The sequence below is a fragment of the Chlamydotis macqueenii genome, chromosome 7, assembly GCF_036417535.1.
Source record: "Chlamydotis macqueenii isolate bChlMac1 chromosome 7, bChlMac1.mat, whole genome shotgun sequence".
In the NCBI taxonomy this organism is placed as follows: Eukaryota; Metazoa; Chordata; class Aves; order Otidiformes; family Otididae; genus Chlamydotis; species Chlamydotis macqueenii.
In genome coordinates this window covers 22,868,313-22,886,690 of record NC_141562.1, presented here as the reverse complement: position 1 = coordinate 22,886,690, position 18,378 = coordinate 22,868,313, and the positions used below count along the sequence as shown (strand labels likewise).

At 39.4% G+C, this 18,378-nt stretch overlaps 2 protein-coding genes and 1 long non-coding RNA gene across 11 annotated transcripts in view; 2 read left to right on the top strand and 1 right to left on the bottom strand.

Moving 5' to 3' along the window:
• CPEB3 (cytoplasmic polyadenylation element binding protein 3) overlaps nt 1-16,367 on the bottom strand; it is a 97,172-nt gene extending 80,805 nt beyond the window's left edge. For 2 of the 6 annotated variants that reach the window (XM_086752411.1, XM_086752416.1), the window contains exons 1-2: nt 8,163-8,271; nt 7,026-7,933 (exon numbers count right to left, since the gene is read on the bottom strand). In XM_086752411.1, the coding sequence (XP_086608537.1) occupies nt 7,026-7,922 (897 nt within the window). In that variant the 5' untranslated portion in view covers nt 7,923-7,933; nt 8,163-8,271. Of the gene's footprint in view, nt 1-7,025; nt 7,934-8,162; nt 8,272-10,201; nt 10,217-10,440; nt 10,568-16,096; nt 16,149-16,295 lie in introns of those variants that run through there. The other 4 variants (XM_086752414.1, XM_086752413.1, XM_086752412.1 and 1 more) reach the window with 4 other exon arrangements.
• On the top strand, nt 8,712-12,148 carry LOC147600098 (uncharacterized). Its single transcript, XR_015259080.1, has 4 exons — nt 8,712-8,789; nt 10,154-10,320; nt 10,501-10,758; nt 11,883-12,148. It is a non-coding gene; the product is annotated as an uncharacterized LOC147600098 (long non-coding RNA).
• The window catches only part of MARCHF5 (membrane associated ring-CH-type finger 5), a 40,847-nt gene continuing 38,779 nt past the window's right edge, over nt 16,311-18,378 (top strand). For 2 of the 4 annotated variants that reach the window (XM_086752420.1, XM_086752419.1), the window contains exons 1-2: nt 16,311-16,631; nt 17,557-17,661. In XM_086752420.1, coding sequence (XP_086608546.1) covers nt 16,588-16,631; nt 17,557-17,661 — 149 coding nt within the window. In that variant the 5' untranslated portion in view covers nt 16,311-16,587. The remainder of the gene's footprint in view (nt 16,632-17,556; nt 17,662-18,378) is intronic. The other 2 variants (XM_086752418.1, XM_086752421.1) reach the window with 2 other exon arrangements.

Here is an 18,378-nt window from a genome sequence, read left to right as displayed (position 1 = left end):
GGTCTGACATCCACAATGAGAGTGGAAAACTATTATATTTCAACTTGCATAGTTGCTGAAAAAATAGGTTTAGCTTAAGTATAAAAAGAGGCAAATTATCTCAATAACAGCAAAGCCTACTTTGTCAACGTAGTTCTAAAGTAAGTGTTACTGAAAATGAATTACAATTGTTCTCTGGAGAAAGTGAACTGCTTATACATACACAGATATAGATTATAGATGTAATGATCATACAGAATCTCTTTACCTAGCTTTTGATATCTTCTGACAATAAAAAACATTATTTTTCTGAAGACATGGAATATAAGTAAACAATCCTTTTTCATGCCTAAAGAATATGGTGCTCCATTTTCAGCAGCTAATTGCAACCAACAATTACACATGAAAAACTTTCAATATTGATTTCTGGGAGCTGAGAAGACAGAGCAAGGGGAAGAGGGAAAAGAAAGAGAAGATATACTTTTTCTATCTAAAAACTGCTAACTGCCATTATGCTAAAAGTACTGAACAGATCCTTTTCCTTAAATAACATATTACATGTTACTATGATAAAAGCAAAAGCAAAATCACAACAGCAAAAGCAAAATCAAAACATGCTGGTTTTCACTTGGAAAACCAGTGAAGTTTGTAAAGGCCTTTATTTCCTGTGGGAGTTTATGCCACAATTTGGAATAATGTTTTGATTAAATTTCTAAGACAAACATCTTTTATTTATGAACAGTATTTTCAAACTTGTAACACTATCTCAAGTGTTCAGTAGGAAAACCAAATAAAGGCCAGAGAGCTTTAGAGCCTCTCTCAAAGGTCATCGCTGGACAGTTTTGGTATAATATTTTTCTCTTCAGTGTAATTTAAAAGTTTTTGAAAGCACAGTAGTCTGCCCAGTCTGAGCAAAATTCAGATGTATACAGTTTAAGATCACTGTATAACTTTGAACTAATCAGTGCTATCGTTTAACTTTTCTTCGGTATGCTTTAGTCAGGAATCACTCATCTGTGACCTTAATGAAAGGGGAGCTATTTTAACAACTGCTAAGAAATGGAAATGTTCATCATCCCATCATCCACTCAGCAAAGTCATGCTTTCTTCTTGAAAATCACCTGGAACAAGAAAACATTACTTTTTGAGGTCTCTCTTCCTCTTACATTCAATTCACAAAAGCAGCCTCTAGGCAAAAAAAAAAAAAAAAAAAAAAAAAAGAAACTAGGAAACTAGGGATGATCCAAGAAAGAAAAGAAAACAGCAAAATAAACCGCCATGCCCTTCACCTTCTCTTCTACTCTACTTCCCAAAGGAAAGTCAGATAATTCCTTTATCAAATGTTTATGCCAAAATTATTGTTTCATTGTTCTATATTAATACCTTTAAAGTTTTTAAGGAAGTCCTGCCTATATATGGAGTTGTTCAGAATATCAACTGCACACTGAATTCACACCTTTGCTGCACCTTCACTAACATTGAGGGCTTATCTATGATTCAGTTGGTTACTTAAAATCAAGACAACAATCAATAAGTAATTAGTCCTCAAATCATCATACTTTAAATATGATGTGCTTTTTCTTCTGTACTGTTACTGTATTTTAATTAAATTTGAAAACACAGACATTTAGAATGCAATCAAATTTAAAACCTAAAAAAAAAAAAAAAAGGAAAATACTTCACAACTACTAAGGCCAGAATGTCATGTATTGTTTGTGTCTGTTACACTGGAAGACCACTGAGATACCATGACATGCATTCTCACATTTTAATATTCAGAATCAAGCTACTTATTGTGCTAGTTAATAGTAACAAGAGAAGCATGTAAGAAAGGAGGGGGGGGGGGGGGGGGAAGAAGAAGTAACAAAGAGAGAAAAGTGGACTGTTAGTTCCAGAACAACTAGGTCCTTCTCTTTTTCCTTTTTTTTCCCCTTTTATAAAGTTGCAGGCTGCCGTACTTGTATGTCATCATGTGAGAAAAATTAACATTAGACATTTTTCTTTTTCCTACCTGTTTCTTTTTCCTACATGTTAAGAAATAGTTTTCAAGATACCAGTAAAACCACTAAGTATGGTTACCTACTAAACTGTTAAGAAGCCAGAGCCCAGAATGACAAACTTAGAATAAAGAAAGGTAGTGTTTTAAAAACTAATCCTCAAATAGACTTATTGCATACAACTATTTCTGGTCGGGAGGGAAAAAAAAAAAAAAAAAAAAAGGTAGATTTAAACAAAGACTTTAAAATAACAAACACCACAGTGTATTAGACAGTAAAACTCCTTTACTTATAAATATAAAACTGTATTTGTTACTCATGAATGTTCCAATACTTGAAGTCATTTTAATTCAGTCATCATTTTTAATATACACACACATATGTGTATATATATATATGAGATATCCTAATACACATTTCAGCTTACTGTAGTGTTAAGAAACAGAACTATGACAAATAAGCTAGAGTCAATTCATTGCCTGTGAACAGATTACCACAAACATTATGTAAGTCAAATGTATTTAATATTCTTTCCCCTAGGACTTGAAGACAAAAACTACTCTGCATTAGTTTACTGCATATGCATGTATGTTTATATCAATGAGTGTGTATGCACATGATTTATTTTGAGTATCAATCTTTATAGGCATGGAGAAAGCTAAGTATGGGCTAGTATCACAGGCCTGAAGAACTTCAAATGTTTAACAAAAGCAGCTCCTTAAGGAGCTCTCTATTAATCATCAACCAAAAGCCATGCTGGAATTATAAACATTATGCAGTGCCTGTTCCCTTGTCCTTCATTTCACTCAAACAACTACAGTGTGTTTAGTACATTACAAAGTACTTGTGCCTGCTAATATATTACTAATTAGCATATCTACATCTAAATGTATAAATATATATTCATACAAACATATATTTATGCATATAAATTTATATTTTTACACAACATTGCTGCATGTTTGGATTTGCATTTTAAGTATGAAATATTGAAGTTGTATATAATTTCTAAATTTAGCTTAAAGTTTTATAAGTTCAGACTAATTCCTATTGAAATCAGTGAGGAAAAAAAAAAAAAACAAACCACCAAAACAAACCTTTCTCAGCCTCCCTGCAAAAGACAGCATGTTAAAACTATCTTTATCCACAATAAATACCACCTTATTTATTTCTGCTAGAGAAGCATTTATCAGTAAAGCTGCCAAGAATGACTTGACATATGCCAGAGTCTTCACAGCAGCAAGTTACTACGCATTTTTTAAAGGTAAAAGTTGCAATGGTGCATTTTTTATTGTTTCTAAAGAACACTACTCAGAAAGCAGCAAAACTTGAACAATTTCTGGGAAATTGTTATAGTATTGTTGTTATTAAACATTCACAGGGTAGACTTCCTTAATTAGCATACTGGTCTCCAAAAATTTAATTCCTTCTCTATCTTCTCTACTGTAAAGAGAATTTCTTATCTGTACTCCCAAGGGTCTGTTTCAAGCACTACCAATCCTCCTAACCCCACAAGCTGTGTCCCAATATCTTCATATGGCCAAAAGCCAAAAGAAATACACTATTTACCTGAGAGAAGTGAAGGAAAAGAGAATTCTGGGAGCAGCTCCAAAGCACGACATGACAATAGCTCTCTTCAAGCCCCACCATTCTGCTGTTAAAAGGAACTGAACACTTGCCCAGGCCCTAGGGACAATCAGTTAATGTCATCCTCAAACGCCAGAAATGAGGGTCACCTCACATAATGGCACAACACTACTGCTCGTCACATGACAATCACAACAGAGGACCTTCGCCTGAACCACTCAGAAACTGAAGAATATTCAGAAGAACAAACAGGCCACATTTCTGTGTTTAATATCTGGCCTTGTTCCACATGTATTCCTGTCATCTTATCTCCAACTCTTATTTCCTACATTGCATTTCATTCCAGACCAATGGCTTCTTTTCCTTTCCCTTTCAACTATCATATTTGTATCTTCAAACTTCTTTTATACGGTGCAATCAATTTTCCTCAGTAAGTATATGAAAACAGTCTCTTCCAAAGCATTTTTAGTTGGCTTTCAACACCAATCACAAGGCAGACGCCAACAGAATTCCCACCAATTGACATTTTAAATGTTCTGATATGTTCTGCAGCACAGCTCCTAGGGACAGACGCCAATTGCTTATGACATACAAGGTGCACTAGTGTATTACTCAAATTCGGGGATGAAGATGTCTAGCATTTTGCTTTATATGCATGTTCTTAAGAAAAAGATTTTAAAATTCATTTTTTTTTAACTAGATATACCATTAGCTGAGTATCAGCTGTCTTCAAGTATTACAGAATCAGAACACAAACCTTGATTAGAGAAATATTCTGCTTAAAATTTTTGATCACTGCAAAGACCTGAATTAAAAAATAGGTATTATTCACGTTAATTTAACCACTGAACACATTAATATTTTTCTTTTTACTTAGAATATCTTGAGCTTCAAATCTTATTAAGGAATTAATTAAATATAAACCGCAAATTTTAAAAAGTCTTACAATCTCACCATAGAGAAAAGAACAGGTGAGCATAAAGAACTTCCTAATGTGCATTAATGTGTAGCTAGCAAATTTACCAAAAGGTATTTCTGAAGCAGATCAAAAATGCTGTTACGAAGGGTGGCAGATGTATATGGATAAAGCTGCCAGCATTACCTGATAGTGCTGACAAGCAGAATTTACTGTGTCAACATATTGCCCAATTTCTGGGGGGAGTGGAGGGCAGGGGGAAGAAGAAAAAGAAAGCAACAGAACCCAGGCAGCAAATATTAAACTCTCATATGAATTTGAATTCCATTTTTATCAATGTAACTAAACAGTTGCCTCCTATTAATAGTATGGTTTCAAGACTTCTTTGGCAATTTGTTAGGTATAGGAGCAATCAACATTAACCCAGATTACAATCTTGTATGCAAAATTCAGCAGCTTTTATTAAAAAGAGTCTGACAAGAGAAAAATTACAAGTTTTCTGAGTCTCTGAAATCAGACTGTTATTCCAAGTAGTGCTGAGAGTAGTCTAAGTATTTGCTTTCAGTTGAAGAGGAAAATACCAGGTTAAATTCACAGAGAAGAAAACAAGTTTCCAGATTTACAAACTGGCTAATACCTCAGCTTTTCAAAACCTTGATTTTAAAATCAAAGGAACTTTTATTTAAAAACATTTATCTACTTTTTTTCCCTAGTGATTACTAAATACCTACGAGTTTAATTTGTGACAATTTACAGTCACAATAATAAAGTTGTGCATTCAATAAAGATTTCTCTCACAGAGAGAAATTTCCATACTAATTCAAATTTACCCGAATTTGTAATGTCTTACATGTAGATAATTTAAATAAAATAATAACTGTAAGCTGAAACACATTTCCCACTCCTAAAAAAAGACTGGGAGTTATATTCCTTAGCTTTTGTGTGGCTGTGCTCTCTGCAACATAGTATTTTTTCTACGCATATTGTGTCTAAAGTACAATCTTTATCTAGACTTCAGTGCTACAGAGACATCGACCAGCAGTCCACCAGAAGCCACTCCGCCTTTATTTAGGGCAGCCAATAAAAAATTAGCAACTCTCCCTTTAAACAGAATGAAGCAGCAAAATGAAATTTCAGGGCTGACTATAAGGTGCCCTCTTTGAATGGGACTGGAAAGTGCACAGGAATGCATATATTTTACTTCAACAATCTCTTAAAGTAATGGGGGGCGAGGGAAGTGTTTGTTCCCCTCCCCCTTTTTTTTTTTTACTTTGTTTCTAATACTAAATGTCAATCTATTGCTATGCTATTCTTACCATACAGATAAGTTAAAAATGTTTGAGAGTTCATACTTTGTTGAGAAAGCAATTACCTAAGGAGAAAGTGTATATGAATGATTTCACTATATTTCAAAATGGACAATTTTTATTTGTCTGAGACTAAAAAGCTAACCTAGAAGAAATTTGAGATTCACTTCACCTTGTATAGAAATAACCACAAGTGCATGCTCTCTTTTTTTTTTTTCAACTTAAAATGGATTTCACACCATGACAGGTTTCATTTTGCATTAAAATTGCAAATCTTCTATGTGGCCCAGTTTCAGCTGCAATTGATCTGCTTTGTCGTCATAGGAAAAAAAAAAGCGAAGGGCACTGCAGCTTTAAATATTTCAGAGCTATGTAGCTAGTAAATAGACTCCATTGCAATATGGCTCTGAAGGTCGTGTCCTATTGTCTCTTTTCTCTGCAAATATTTTGAACAGCATAAAATGGTTTATTTTATACAATACCTCCCTGCCATTTCTAAATCACATCAATTGTATTAGGCATTTCCTTACTGGAAAGGACAGATACGCCACTCTTTCCATACACACCCACGCTGCTTCTAGATGTATTCAAAACGTCCACTGTGAATATAACAGCAGGGTGTACATATCAGACATATACAGCTTTTCATATACCTCACACAAACACTCCCCATTAAATCCCACCACAAAATAAGGACAATTAGTTATTTCAATGGTGATAAAATCATGAACTGGATTTCAGGTTGAGAAGCATCTTTGGTTAAAATTAACACAACAGTTAGAAAACTGAAGCCAGCAATTTTAACATCTCCTGTGTCTCACATATGGGAGAATATGAAAAAAAAAAAAAAAAAAAAAAAATCACACACGCAGCACCAACAGAATGTAGTCTGCCAAACCTGTTTTTCATGAAGGAAGGCTACTACCTTTCAGATGCCAAAAAAAAAAAACCCTCAAAAAAAAGAAAAAAAAAAAAAAACCCTGTGGAAAGGACCGCACATTTAAGAATAAGTTATCAGAAAAATAAGACTATAAAACTTAAGCCAGAAAGCCAGAATTTTGCATCTTTCTGTATGCACTCCCTAGGATCAACCCCATTTCTTTCATATAAGGTAACTATTCGATGCCAATATGAGTTATGGAGATGCCTCTCAGATAGAACAGTAACATGAAACACCCCTGCAAAAAATACAACTTTGTGACAGCTGTCACCATGTAGAAGGTGCATGTAGTCATTTACCTGAAAAGGCAACAGATTGTTGCCATTGTCCGTCCTGAACGCGTTGTCTTCCATCCAGGATTTGGGGGTTAAGGGTGCAGCCCGTGGGAACTTCGGAGGGGCAATGACATTGCTGGAGAACGGTTTTTTAAGGGGTGAAATGGGATTGAGGGGGGAGGGTACGCCAACCCCCACTCCCACACTGACCCCCACTCCAACTGCCCTTCGAGGGTCCCTACCAGCCTGCAGCCCACCCCAAGGGTTGGAAGGTGTACTCCAAGCTGTGTTTTGATGGTTATTCCAGCTGGAGGAAGAAGAAGAGGAGGCAGAGGAGGAAGACGGTTTGCTGGTCATGATGGGCTGATGGCTGTAAGCAGCATTTCTCTGGGCAAAAGGTGCCTGATTAGGGCTTACAGGTGACCTCCGCTGCTGCTGCTGCTGCTGAGCTTGCTGCTGCTGCTGCTGATGTTGGTGGTGTTGAGTCTGAGCTAGGCCAATTTGAGGCGAGAAAGTGCCACCGAATACAGGGTTGACATGGTGGGGAAAATTCTGGAAAAGCATTGTCCCATTGACTGGAGTAATCCCTTGGAAAAAGCTATCATCCACCGTATTTGTGGTCCCTGTAGACCAGGTGCTGCCGAAGGAGGGAGACAAGGAGGTGCCGGCTGTAGGTTCTTGTTGAGGCTGGTGAAAGCTCAAGCCAGGCAAAATGGGAGACTCCATCTGCATCTTCTCCTTGCTATTTTGGGAAGGAGCCGATGTGCCGATACTAGTCACTGAATTGTTGTCTTCTGGCTTGGGTGTCTCCGACGAGATGGGTGTAGAGGGGGCTTCTGCTGAGTTTGGATCTTGCTGCTGCTGCTGCCGCTGCTGCTGGGGCTGGGCTTTGCTTTTGTCCATCAGTAAATCATCCTGCATGGTTTGCGCAGCTGAAACAGTAGGGGAAAAAACCACAAAGACAGATTATTAACATTGTCATTCATACCACAAACCAGGCTGTTTTAATCATTTGCCGGCCAAAAATCTCGTTCTACTGCTAGTGCTATGCTACAGCAAGTTGCAAGGCAAACCCGTAATCTTCCCCCTCCCCCATTTAGGAATATGTAACCTTTGATCGTGCTGGATTGCCTTTAAAATATTTTTTTTAAGATGCTTCACCCTTTTTGATGCCTTGTTTCCCTTCAGCCTAAATGAGAGATGTGCTTATAGGGCAGAGATATACAGCAATTTCGCCACGTCTCTTTTCTCTTACACCGGAACTCAGAGCTCTCACCCTGCAATGAGAAACTGATTCTGGTTCCTGTTTTTCCAAGCACCCTCCTCCTCCTCCACCTCCTCCCCCTGGTTATTTGCATACGTCAATAAATACTGCTGCGTCCTTCAGCAAGGTTAAAAAGACACCAGTCTTCACTGTTCTCCACCCCTTTTCTATTAGGGGACCTTTAAAGGAGCCGGGTACCGATTTTCCTTAATTAACAAACAAGCTTTCCATTATTTAAATTTATCGGAGAGAAAGCACACACGAAACCTCGCACTGATAGAGAAGCGGTTCTTAGCTGCACAATCGTTTTATGGCCTTTTTTTTTTTTTTTGCCGCACAGCTCGCTGCTTGCTTAGGGCAGGAGAAGCGATGGCACTGATCGGGGGGAGGGGGGGGGTGTTGGACGCGGGGGTGGAGACACCTCATGTACAAAGCCACCGATCGCTGTTAGATTTGCCTTCGCTGACCTTAGGATCTTTCCGTGTAAAATGCTATTGTACATCAAAGCAGTTCTTTGCTTACAGGTATTTCTAGTTGCTATATTTCTATATATATGAAATCATCGGTATTTTGTTCATTGGAAAAATATAAGGTCAAAATGAGCAGATCTGGGAGGTATTATTAGACCATGATGCTTTCACAATTAAAAATAAAAATAGGGCAAATAAAAATATTTAAAATATAGACATGCCACATTTTAAAAGCCATCTGTATATGCAGAAGACAAAGATTAGTGATGCAAACTATTTGCTAAATCAATACATACGTTTAAACTTTAAAATGTAAATGTATGTAGACTAGTGGAGTCATATTTGCTAGCAAAAGTCCTTCATATGAAATTGGACAGATCATATAATTTGATTATTATTTTGAAACACAATAGCACTAATGCACATACAGACATCAATGAACAGCAATTGTATGAAACTAGAACAGGAACCTCCACATTTTACAGAATTTTAATCAATTGAAGAGATCACTATAAATCTCAAAAGTATTTTAAATGAGCCAAAATAATATACTTAAATTGAGGAACTACGTCAAAGATTGCTGAATACCTAAGTGCATTTCTATTGAGTTAATCATACGACGTGTACATTCCTAATACTGCATTTTTTTTAGGATTGTTGTTTTAATATAATAAAGTAAAGTCAAATAACTGTTTAAGAAAGGTAGCAAAGAGTGAAGTCGATGACCCTCTCCTTTCTGACATCAACAGTTTTCAGATGGTTCATGTGTATCTTTAACACTTTTTGTTTCTTTCTTTTAAATCTCTTCTGAGCCATACACACACTTTTTAGTTATAATGAATGTTAGGACAGATTTCTGCTATCAATTAATTACTGCTCATGCTCCCTCTTATTTACCTGTTCAATATGTAAACTGAACAGCAAGGGTTCATGAGCAGAAAGAAAACATTAAGGCAAGTTCCTAAGCAGAATGGAGTAAACTACTGCATCTGTAACAGGCAGCTCTGCTGCTGGGGGTGCAGAAAACCTTGCGAGGCAGTTTAAAGCAATACTGCAGTAAGCCATAATATACCAAGCACTGTGTAGCTTTCCATTAGCTTAATTTCTATCAAAATCACTACTGCTTCTAAGGCTGCATAAAATTACTGATGATTCTACATAAGAGAGAAAAAAAGATTATATGTACCCCTCACCTGGTTCTGTGCTACCAATATAAAAATATATTTGTGAGAAAAACATAGCAACTGAAATGTTAAAATTCTGTTGTCAATAAAGTATATTTATATCAGTTAGTCACCAGGTTATCTATAGTGGCTAGCACAGCAGTTGCTTCAAATATGTACCCTGACTTCACTAGTTGTTTTTTAACTTTATCCTAAGGACTATAATCCACATTCATTTTCATATTGCTCTTAAAGGTAAAAATCACTGCACAATTCAAGCCTCTTGTCAAGGTCAAGACCTACCTTTAATGAATGAAGCCAGTCTGAATGGAAAAACACTGGATAATAAATTACTCTGAAAAACAGGCCAGCCAATGTCTAATGTTGGACTAATATGCAGTACCTCCTGATTATTTGCTGGTGTAAGTATTAGTACAAATTTGCAATCCAGTACAGGAAATCTATATCCCCGTAGCAATACCAGCTCTGTTTGCATGCAGTAACCCAGGCAGTTAACACAGAAATTTTTAAGGAACAGTTACCTTTGGATTTTCTGTATTTAAAGATCAACAAAATGACAGTATTTTATTTCCTTCTTTCAGGTTTGGAATATGACAAATAGTCGACCACTCTGGCAAGAGCACTTTGACAACTGGAAGCTTTCAGCGCATGCTCTCCCAAGGAATCATGGGGTTTGAAGTCTTATCTATAGATGGCATTTCACTGCTGCCTATCCTGAAAGGAAAAGGGCTGGGGGGGGGGGGGGTGGGGGAAGTGCACACTCCCTCTTTCCAGGGAAAATTGCTGCAATCTGAATCACCAGCTCTGAGAAAATAAATACCTGTCAGATTGAGCTGAAAGTGAGCAATTAAACAAGAGCTTTTAACAGATTGATTTATAAGCCCAGATCAAATAGCTACCCATTCAGAACAATTGTTAGACAAAGAAATAGTTCTAGTATTTCCAAACTTCCTTCCAAACTCCAAACTTCTATTATAAGATATTAATTATAAGTTCATACCAGCTGTAAAATATACAGCTATTACTAAAGAGATTGTATGTTGATGCTTAGTTGAAGAAAGATCATGACAGGTAATTGTTTAATATTAATTTCTAAAAACATTCTGAAAAGTACGAAAATTTAAAACAAACCAAAATCGGCACTTAGGTAAAACGTTTTACTATTTGAATAGCTTCCAAGTTACCACTTTTTCATTACTACACTGAAAATTCCACACACAAAAAAAAACAAACCCCCAAAAAAAAGTTAGCTACACAGAAAAAAAAGGTGCAAATTTTACTATATAACATTCCATCTATCTTGTACATTTTGGTTCTAAATTTCAACTACCACTATCAACATATCTCAAACTTCCACATCAATACACAGCCTGACAGGAGTTCCTCTCATAAGATATTAACATTTTGATGGTTAATATAGGTTGGGTAAAATTTTCAGAATTTCATTTACCAGCACTTGTATTCTGTCTTGTACTGGTTCATGAATTATTCTGGATATTTTTTCTGGGTAGTTATTCACGATACAAATACTAATGCCTGAATGGAGACTACATACTTGAAATCAGAAGTGTGAAAATATCAGTGTTTAATAAAATTGCAGGCTGATTTTTCAAGGGATTAAATATGCATAGCTTTATGGATGAAAGAGATGACTAAAGCTGAGAAGTAAATTAGGGCAGTTGAAAATGGGTTGTTAAAACACTTACGTTTCTGCTTTCTACAATCTGTTTATGTTGGACTATATGGTCTGCCTGCCTTAAATCAATGCTGTAATTAAGAGTTTCTCAACACTTGCTCTAACCTGTTTGTGCTACTCTGAATCATTAAGGGCAGGAAAACTGCTTTCTTACAGCAGTTGAAAATACCTCATTTGTTGAAATATCCCAGCTAGCACAGGGCTGGCTCTAGGCGTTCTATACCCCTCCTTTATGTCCCTGTTTACTTCTGGGTTATTGCTTTTCAGATGGTTTGAGGATTCATGTGGAAAGGACCACACCCTTGCTGTCAGTTCTTCCCAGGAGACAGCTTCACTTTGTAGATCAATTGTTAAGATAAGGAGAGTGCTCATTATGATATTCACAAATGGAGAAGCACTCCAGAACCAAACAAAATCAGGACATAAAGACAGTTTCTGAGCAACTAGCCACTAGAAGAAAAACATTTTTTTTTTGTTTCTACCAGCCAACTCTTTCATAACTGGAAGTTAAAAGATAATAACAACAGCTGTATCAGAACACGACAGCTTAATTCAATCTGGTATCTGAATTACTTGACCTGGACAAGTTCCAAATAAACAAATGTAAGAAAGGCCCGAATAAGCCTAGCTAATTCAATTAACATTGTATTGAGTGTATTTTTATTTTATGAAATTCATTATGAAGCAATTTAATCCTACTATAACTAAGAAACCATGCTAGGTTTTTTTTGCCAGAAAGTGAATATTCCAACTAGCTTGAAGGTTAAAATGAAGTATTATGTTACTGAAAAAATGAGTTTTATTGTAGAAACATTTTTCTCAGTTTAGATTTGTTTCATTTTAGCTTAATTGAAGGCTCCTTGTCTTTTTGAAGATGGAATCAAGTAGATAAAAAATGCCTAACCGATCTTGTAATTTAATTTTACGTATTACTATCATAGCAGTTAAAATGCTGTTTTGCCAAAACAGAATACTTTAATATTGCCAGGTTACTTAGCTTTGTTTAAAACAATGAATAATTCCAACAGTCTTAATGTTGTCAGATCAAAAGAACTGTATTAAGGTACCGCTCCTTCATTATTTGGCCTCTTTTTCAGGCCTTGCTGAAATGGTCAGATAAATATTTAATATACCTCCACATTATTCCTACAGTAATTGCTTGTTAACTCTTTATTAAGCTTAAATCTGTATCAATTTCATATCAAACAATTTAGTATTTTAAAAGTTGATCTTTTGACATAAATTTGAGAGTCAAATTAGAGCTCAATTTTAAGCCCTAACTAGTTTATATTGGTTTTGGTGATATTCACTAGGTTGCCTTCAAATGTGCAGTTTTATTTAACTCAAAATGGCTGCCATCTCCAGTTAGCATCAGTGAGGCTAAACTCAGTCAAATGCCAATTAGTAGCAATCATTTTCCCTCACTTTGCACTGGCGAAAGGGAGTCTGTTCCCAGGAGAGTTTTCTCTGGGCTCAAATACAGCTACAACCAGGTGAAGGTAAGAGAGGACAGAGGGAGGCAGTGCAATGAACATCAGGGAAACAGAAGGAAGAAACACACAAGCATCTATTAAGGGATTATATGGGAAGCAAAAGTTTAAAAAATGAAAAAATTGCAAGAAGCAACCTGAGAGATACAGTGGAAATTGCCAATGCAAAGAAGGAAGCATAAAGAATAAAAATAGGAAAGAAATTTAAGAGAAAAAGGGGATGAGAGAAAGTGAATTGGAGAAGATTGTTGGGGAAAATAAAGCAATTATTTGAATAGAGCAGCTGCATATCCAGTCTTGTTAAGGGAAAGATATGAGGATGACAACTCTTGCTCTGCCAGAGAATGAGGACTTTTGTTCTCAAGTTTATAAACAGTTGGTTTTATATATATATATATATTAGGATCGCACTTTGTTTCTGAGAGGAGCAGACAACTGTAGAACACGTACCCCAAACTGTCCAACAAACTCCTGAACAATAAGAGCACAAATCTGTTTTTAAATTTCATAATCTTTTAGTTATTTATGGGATGTTAAGAGGTCTGCCATTATAGAATCATAGGATAGTTTGGGTTGGAAAGGACCTTTAAAGATCATCCAGTCCAACCCCCGTGCAAGAAGCAGGGACATCTCCAACCAGATCAGGTTGCTCAGAGCCCCGTCCAACCTGGCCTTGAATGTTTCCAGGGATGGGGCATCCACCACCTCTCTGGGCAACCTGTTCCAGTGCTTCACTGGAAAAAATTTCTGCCTTAAGTCCAACCTAAATCTACCCTCTTTTAGTTTAAAAGCAATACCCCTTGTCCTATCATGTTTTTATGTATCTTATTATGTTTTAAAATTTCATGTTTGGGAAAAAAAAAAAAGGAAAAAATGTCCAGACCCACTAAGTGTTCACTCAGGTTTCATCCAGTCTTGTCATCCCTCCCTCTGCCAGTGGTAGAGCAAAGCAGCCACCTTTGCCATACTCTGTTCTTCAGCCTCAAATGGTAGCCAAGTGATCCTGGGTTCTGTTTACATTTCTTCAGGTAAGTATTGTTCACAACCATTATTACTCATCATGATGTCATAGCTTTATCCTAAATGGCAGGCAACTACCATATCCTTCCCACTCCAAAAATACAGAAGTTGCACAAATCACATAATTCTAGGAATAAAACCAGCTTCCCTATATCCATTTGTAATGTTTGAGAATAAATATATAAACCCCTAAGCATCTGGCTAGTCTAGCTGATCAGTGCTCTCACCAACAGACAACGCGTTTATTACGAAGATTAGGAACCAGAAACTCTGATATGTAATATTGCTCTTACATTTCATGAACAGCTGTAATTGGGACAGTGTCTATTAGGCTACCTTTCAGAAAGTCATGCCCATATGGTTTATTCAGGTCACTGTATATGCAAGATTTCTCAGCCGTGGAAGCAAAACCAAATTTTACTGTCCCAAGAATAAGTACAAAATAAATTTTCTGAAACAGGATGTCAGCATGATGCCTTCTTCCACTGGCTTCTATACAGACTTCCTGTAAAGAACACTTCCATCATTGTAACTACTTTAGCATTCCCATTTACAATATTTGTAGCAATTAGAAAATAAACAACACTCTCCCTGCTCCATACATATAATACAGCTTACAAGTCCAAGTTTGGATATTTTACACACATTTTTACAACACTTTTCTCTCAACAAGGACTCTACAAAGCAGATTGTTTTTCCCTAGCTAAGGCAGCAGACTCAAAGAATCCAGTATATTCACTAAGGTCTCCTTCCTATTCCACCTGATCTCTACAGTCATATATATCCAACATGCAAATGCTACTTGTCTCAACCAAGAAAAGATGTAGATTGATGCAGCTGTATAAGCTGTGCGGTTGGCCCTGTAAATTACCACCTTGTACAGCAACTGCAGTATAACAAAGTTGTAATTTACATAAGGTATCAGGGACTAGTTACATGTAACAAAACTCATTACAAGAGCTAGTTATTAAAAATATACATACATATATTTATATATAACCTGAAAAGGAAAACTCAAAGTTGATCTTTACTAACTAGCCTTCCCAAGAATTTGGAATGTCACAACTGCCTCTGTAGGATCTTGCCTTTTGCTTAGTGAACATGACATCGTGTAGAACTTTTATGTCATGCAAATACACAAACACTTGGACTGAGAAGTAAGAGTGGAAAACACACACCCATGGTGGAGATAAATGGGAGGGCAACTTATCTCCAGGTGCTATACACCTTTTTGTTCTATAAGGCTTTTCAGCTTCTAAGTTTCCAGTTTCACAGACTGTAATGCTCTGTATTGACTTCAGAACATATAACAAATTTTAAAAGCACTTCAGAAGAATTTTTTCACATTAGGAAGCACACCTACAAATGAAATGAGAGTGCTGTCATTACTACCAGACGTCCCACGCCTCACCCCACTTGCGCACAGCTAGCGCAGGCCTCCACCGAGCACGAAGGGCCACTTACAAGGGCGCCGGGTGCTTGTCCTTGTCATTGCCGACAAGCCCACAGAACCGGATTAATTTCCTTTCCACCGCCCTCCTCGACAGCCTAGCCGGGGCAGGCACCTGGCACGATTCCCTCTTCCCTCGGGCCTCTCCGCCCCAGGGGCGGGTCCCGGGGAAGCCGGCCGGCCGAGCAGGGGGCGGGGGCCGCCTGCACCTGTTGCGCAGGCGAGGGAATGGCGGAGGTGCTCTTTCCCCGAGGGGGAGGCCGACCGCCGTCTCCCTCTGCCCGTGAGGAGGGACGGCCGGCGGTGGGAGTGGGGCTGCGCCGCTCCCCTCACCCGCCGCGGAGGGCAACGGTCGCTGCGCGAGGAGGGCGGTGGCACGAGCCCCCTTCCCACTCCCGCACCCCTTCAGGCCCTCAGTGGAAGGGCAGTTGGGGACGGCGAGGGGGCAGCCACCACAGAGGGCGCGGGGCTGGGCCGGTTGCGGTGCTGACTTTCCCCTCGACACCACCGCGTTCCCCTACCTGCCCCGCGCGCGGTGCCGGGCAGCGACTAGGCGACGACGGCGGGGAGAGGGGTGTGCCCCGCCAGCCCTTTAAACTCCCGGCGGCGGCAGGACTACGCTTCCCAGCGTGCCGCGGAGCCACCGCCCGTTCCCTGGCGCAGGCGCAATGGGGCGAGGGGGAGGTGGTGGCGGGCATCGCGGCTGCGCTCGGTGCTGACCTCACAGAGGCGTCGTCGCCGGCGGTGCTACTCACTGTAGCAGCGCGGCGGCCCGGACCGCGCAGTTTCTGCGTGCGGCTCTGTCCCGCCTCAGCGACCGGCCCTCCGCTCCGTCCCCGCCTGTTGAAGAAGGGGCCGCCCCGGCTGCCTCGCGGGAGGGCGGTTTTTGCAGCCTTTTCTGCCGCTTCCCTTCCCCTGCCGCCACACGCGTGACGCGCGGCCTCGTCGGCGCTGGGGCCGCCTTTGTCAGGCCCTGGGCCCTCGGCTAGGCCCGCTCCTCCTGCCGGGAGCCATGTCCGAGCAGACGGGCTTGGCCCTGCCGCAGACCATGGACAGGTACGGGCGGGGTCCGGCGCTGGGGCACCGCGGGAGGGAACCCTCGAGGTGGGCGTGTGAGTCCCCCGCGTCTCCCGGGCTGCCCGCGGCGGTAGCAGCGTGTCCGCGCTGCCGGTGGCGTATTTCGGGCAGCAGGAGGAGTTGCTGTGGGCCGCTCCGGCGCGGGGCTCCCGCGGGGTGGGGGATGCGTTGGGCCCAGTTTCACTTTTTGGCTTTTGCAAACTTTGGTGGTCCGGGCAGGTCGCACAAGCTCTGTCGTAAATCAGCGCAAGGTAGCGCGGGCAGCAGCGTGGTATCTGCGGCGTGGTGTGGGGTGTGGAAGGGTCACACTGGCAGCGTTTGGGCGGGAGGAGGTGTGTCCGGGCCTGACCCAGATTCTGGGAGAGTGGTGAAAGTCTGCAGGAGGCTGTCCGGTTTCTCTGGGTCTAGGAGACCGTGTAGCTGCGGAAAGTATTGACATGCACCTAAAATAAAGCACCAAAGGACGAGTAAGCTTAACCGGCCTGGTGTGGTTTGTTTCTGGTTTTATGATCTTTGAAGAAAGCCAACAGTTGCTTTTTGGAGTGCTGCTAAAAAATACAACCAAAAAACTAGTTTGACTTAAGTGTAAGGGAAAAAAAAGACACTTACTAACTGTTAAATTATTTTATTACACTACTTTTCTCTTTATGGCCTTATTTGAATATGTAGACTTCTACAGAGGGCTTGGAATTCCCTATGCATAATTTTGAGTCATCCAGGAAGCCATTAAGACCTGCCTCTATAAACAAAACCAAATTGATAGCCTTTTATTGCAGGAGTTGTGATAGCCTGGTATTTCAAAAGGTGGGGACCCAACAGGAATCAGACTTCTATTGGTGAAACTGTCACATTTTCATAATGAGGAAGCAAAAAAAAAAAGCCCTGGTGTTTTTCTCCTTTCTAGGTCTCCTCTAAGGAAAGAGGATTTAGCAAAATACAGGCTGTCATCAGGCAAGTGGTGGAGATACAAACTATGTGAGGCAGGGGCAGAACTTGTGCAGCCTGGAAGGTGAGGATGAGAAGTTTGTTTGATGTAGAAGGATGATGTTTTAGAAAAACTTAAGAAGTGAGAGATGACAATGAGATGATTTAGGTTGTAATTTAGAACAATGCCTATCAAGGAACTATAAGTGCGTTTCCAAGAAGCAACAGGAAGGAGGTAGAATTTTAGGAATGTTATCAGGAGAGTATTCAGTTTGATATGGTTCCTGTGAATGTGGGAAATAGAAGGGAAGAGTTAAAGAAGACAAAAAGAATTGGAAGGAGGATGATAGAACTGCTGTGCAGGAAGAGGGTGAGGGGGAAGGGAAAAGATCAGGAAGAGTGTTGCAGAATCAACTCCTCTTAAACTAAAAAAGTCTCATCTTCATCCTGAAGTTTGTAGTTCAATAATACATGTTTCATAATATATTTTCGAGTTCTAGGAAACCATGATATTCTGAGTGGATTCCCTACTGCCTATGGCTGTTACATCATACTGTGAAGTCCTAGATCACCCTTTCAGGAAATGGCGGTGTTTGTAATCTGTGTTTTTATTACCTAGGTAGCATAAAAGGAGATATGAAGAGAGACTGTGGCTTTCATATAATAATTTATTTGGCTTAGTATAGGAAACTTCAGAAACAGTAGTGTGAGGAGTGGTGAGAAGGAGCCAAGAATTTAGGATTTGAATTTAATTCAGAGTGTAGTAAAATACCAATAGAAGGATTTTTGGAGTAACCAAGAC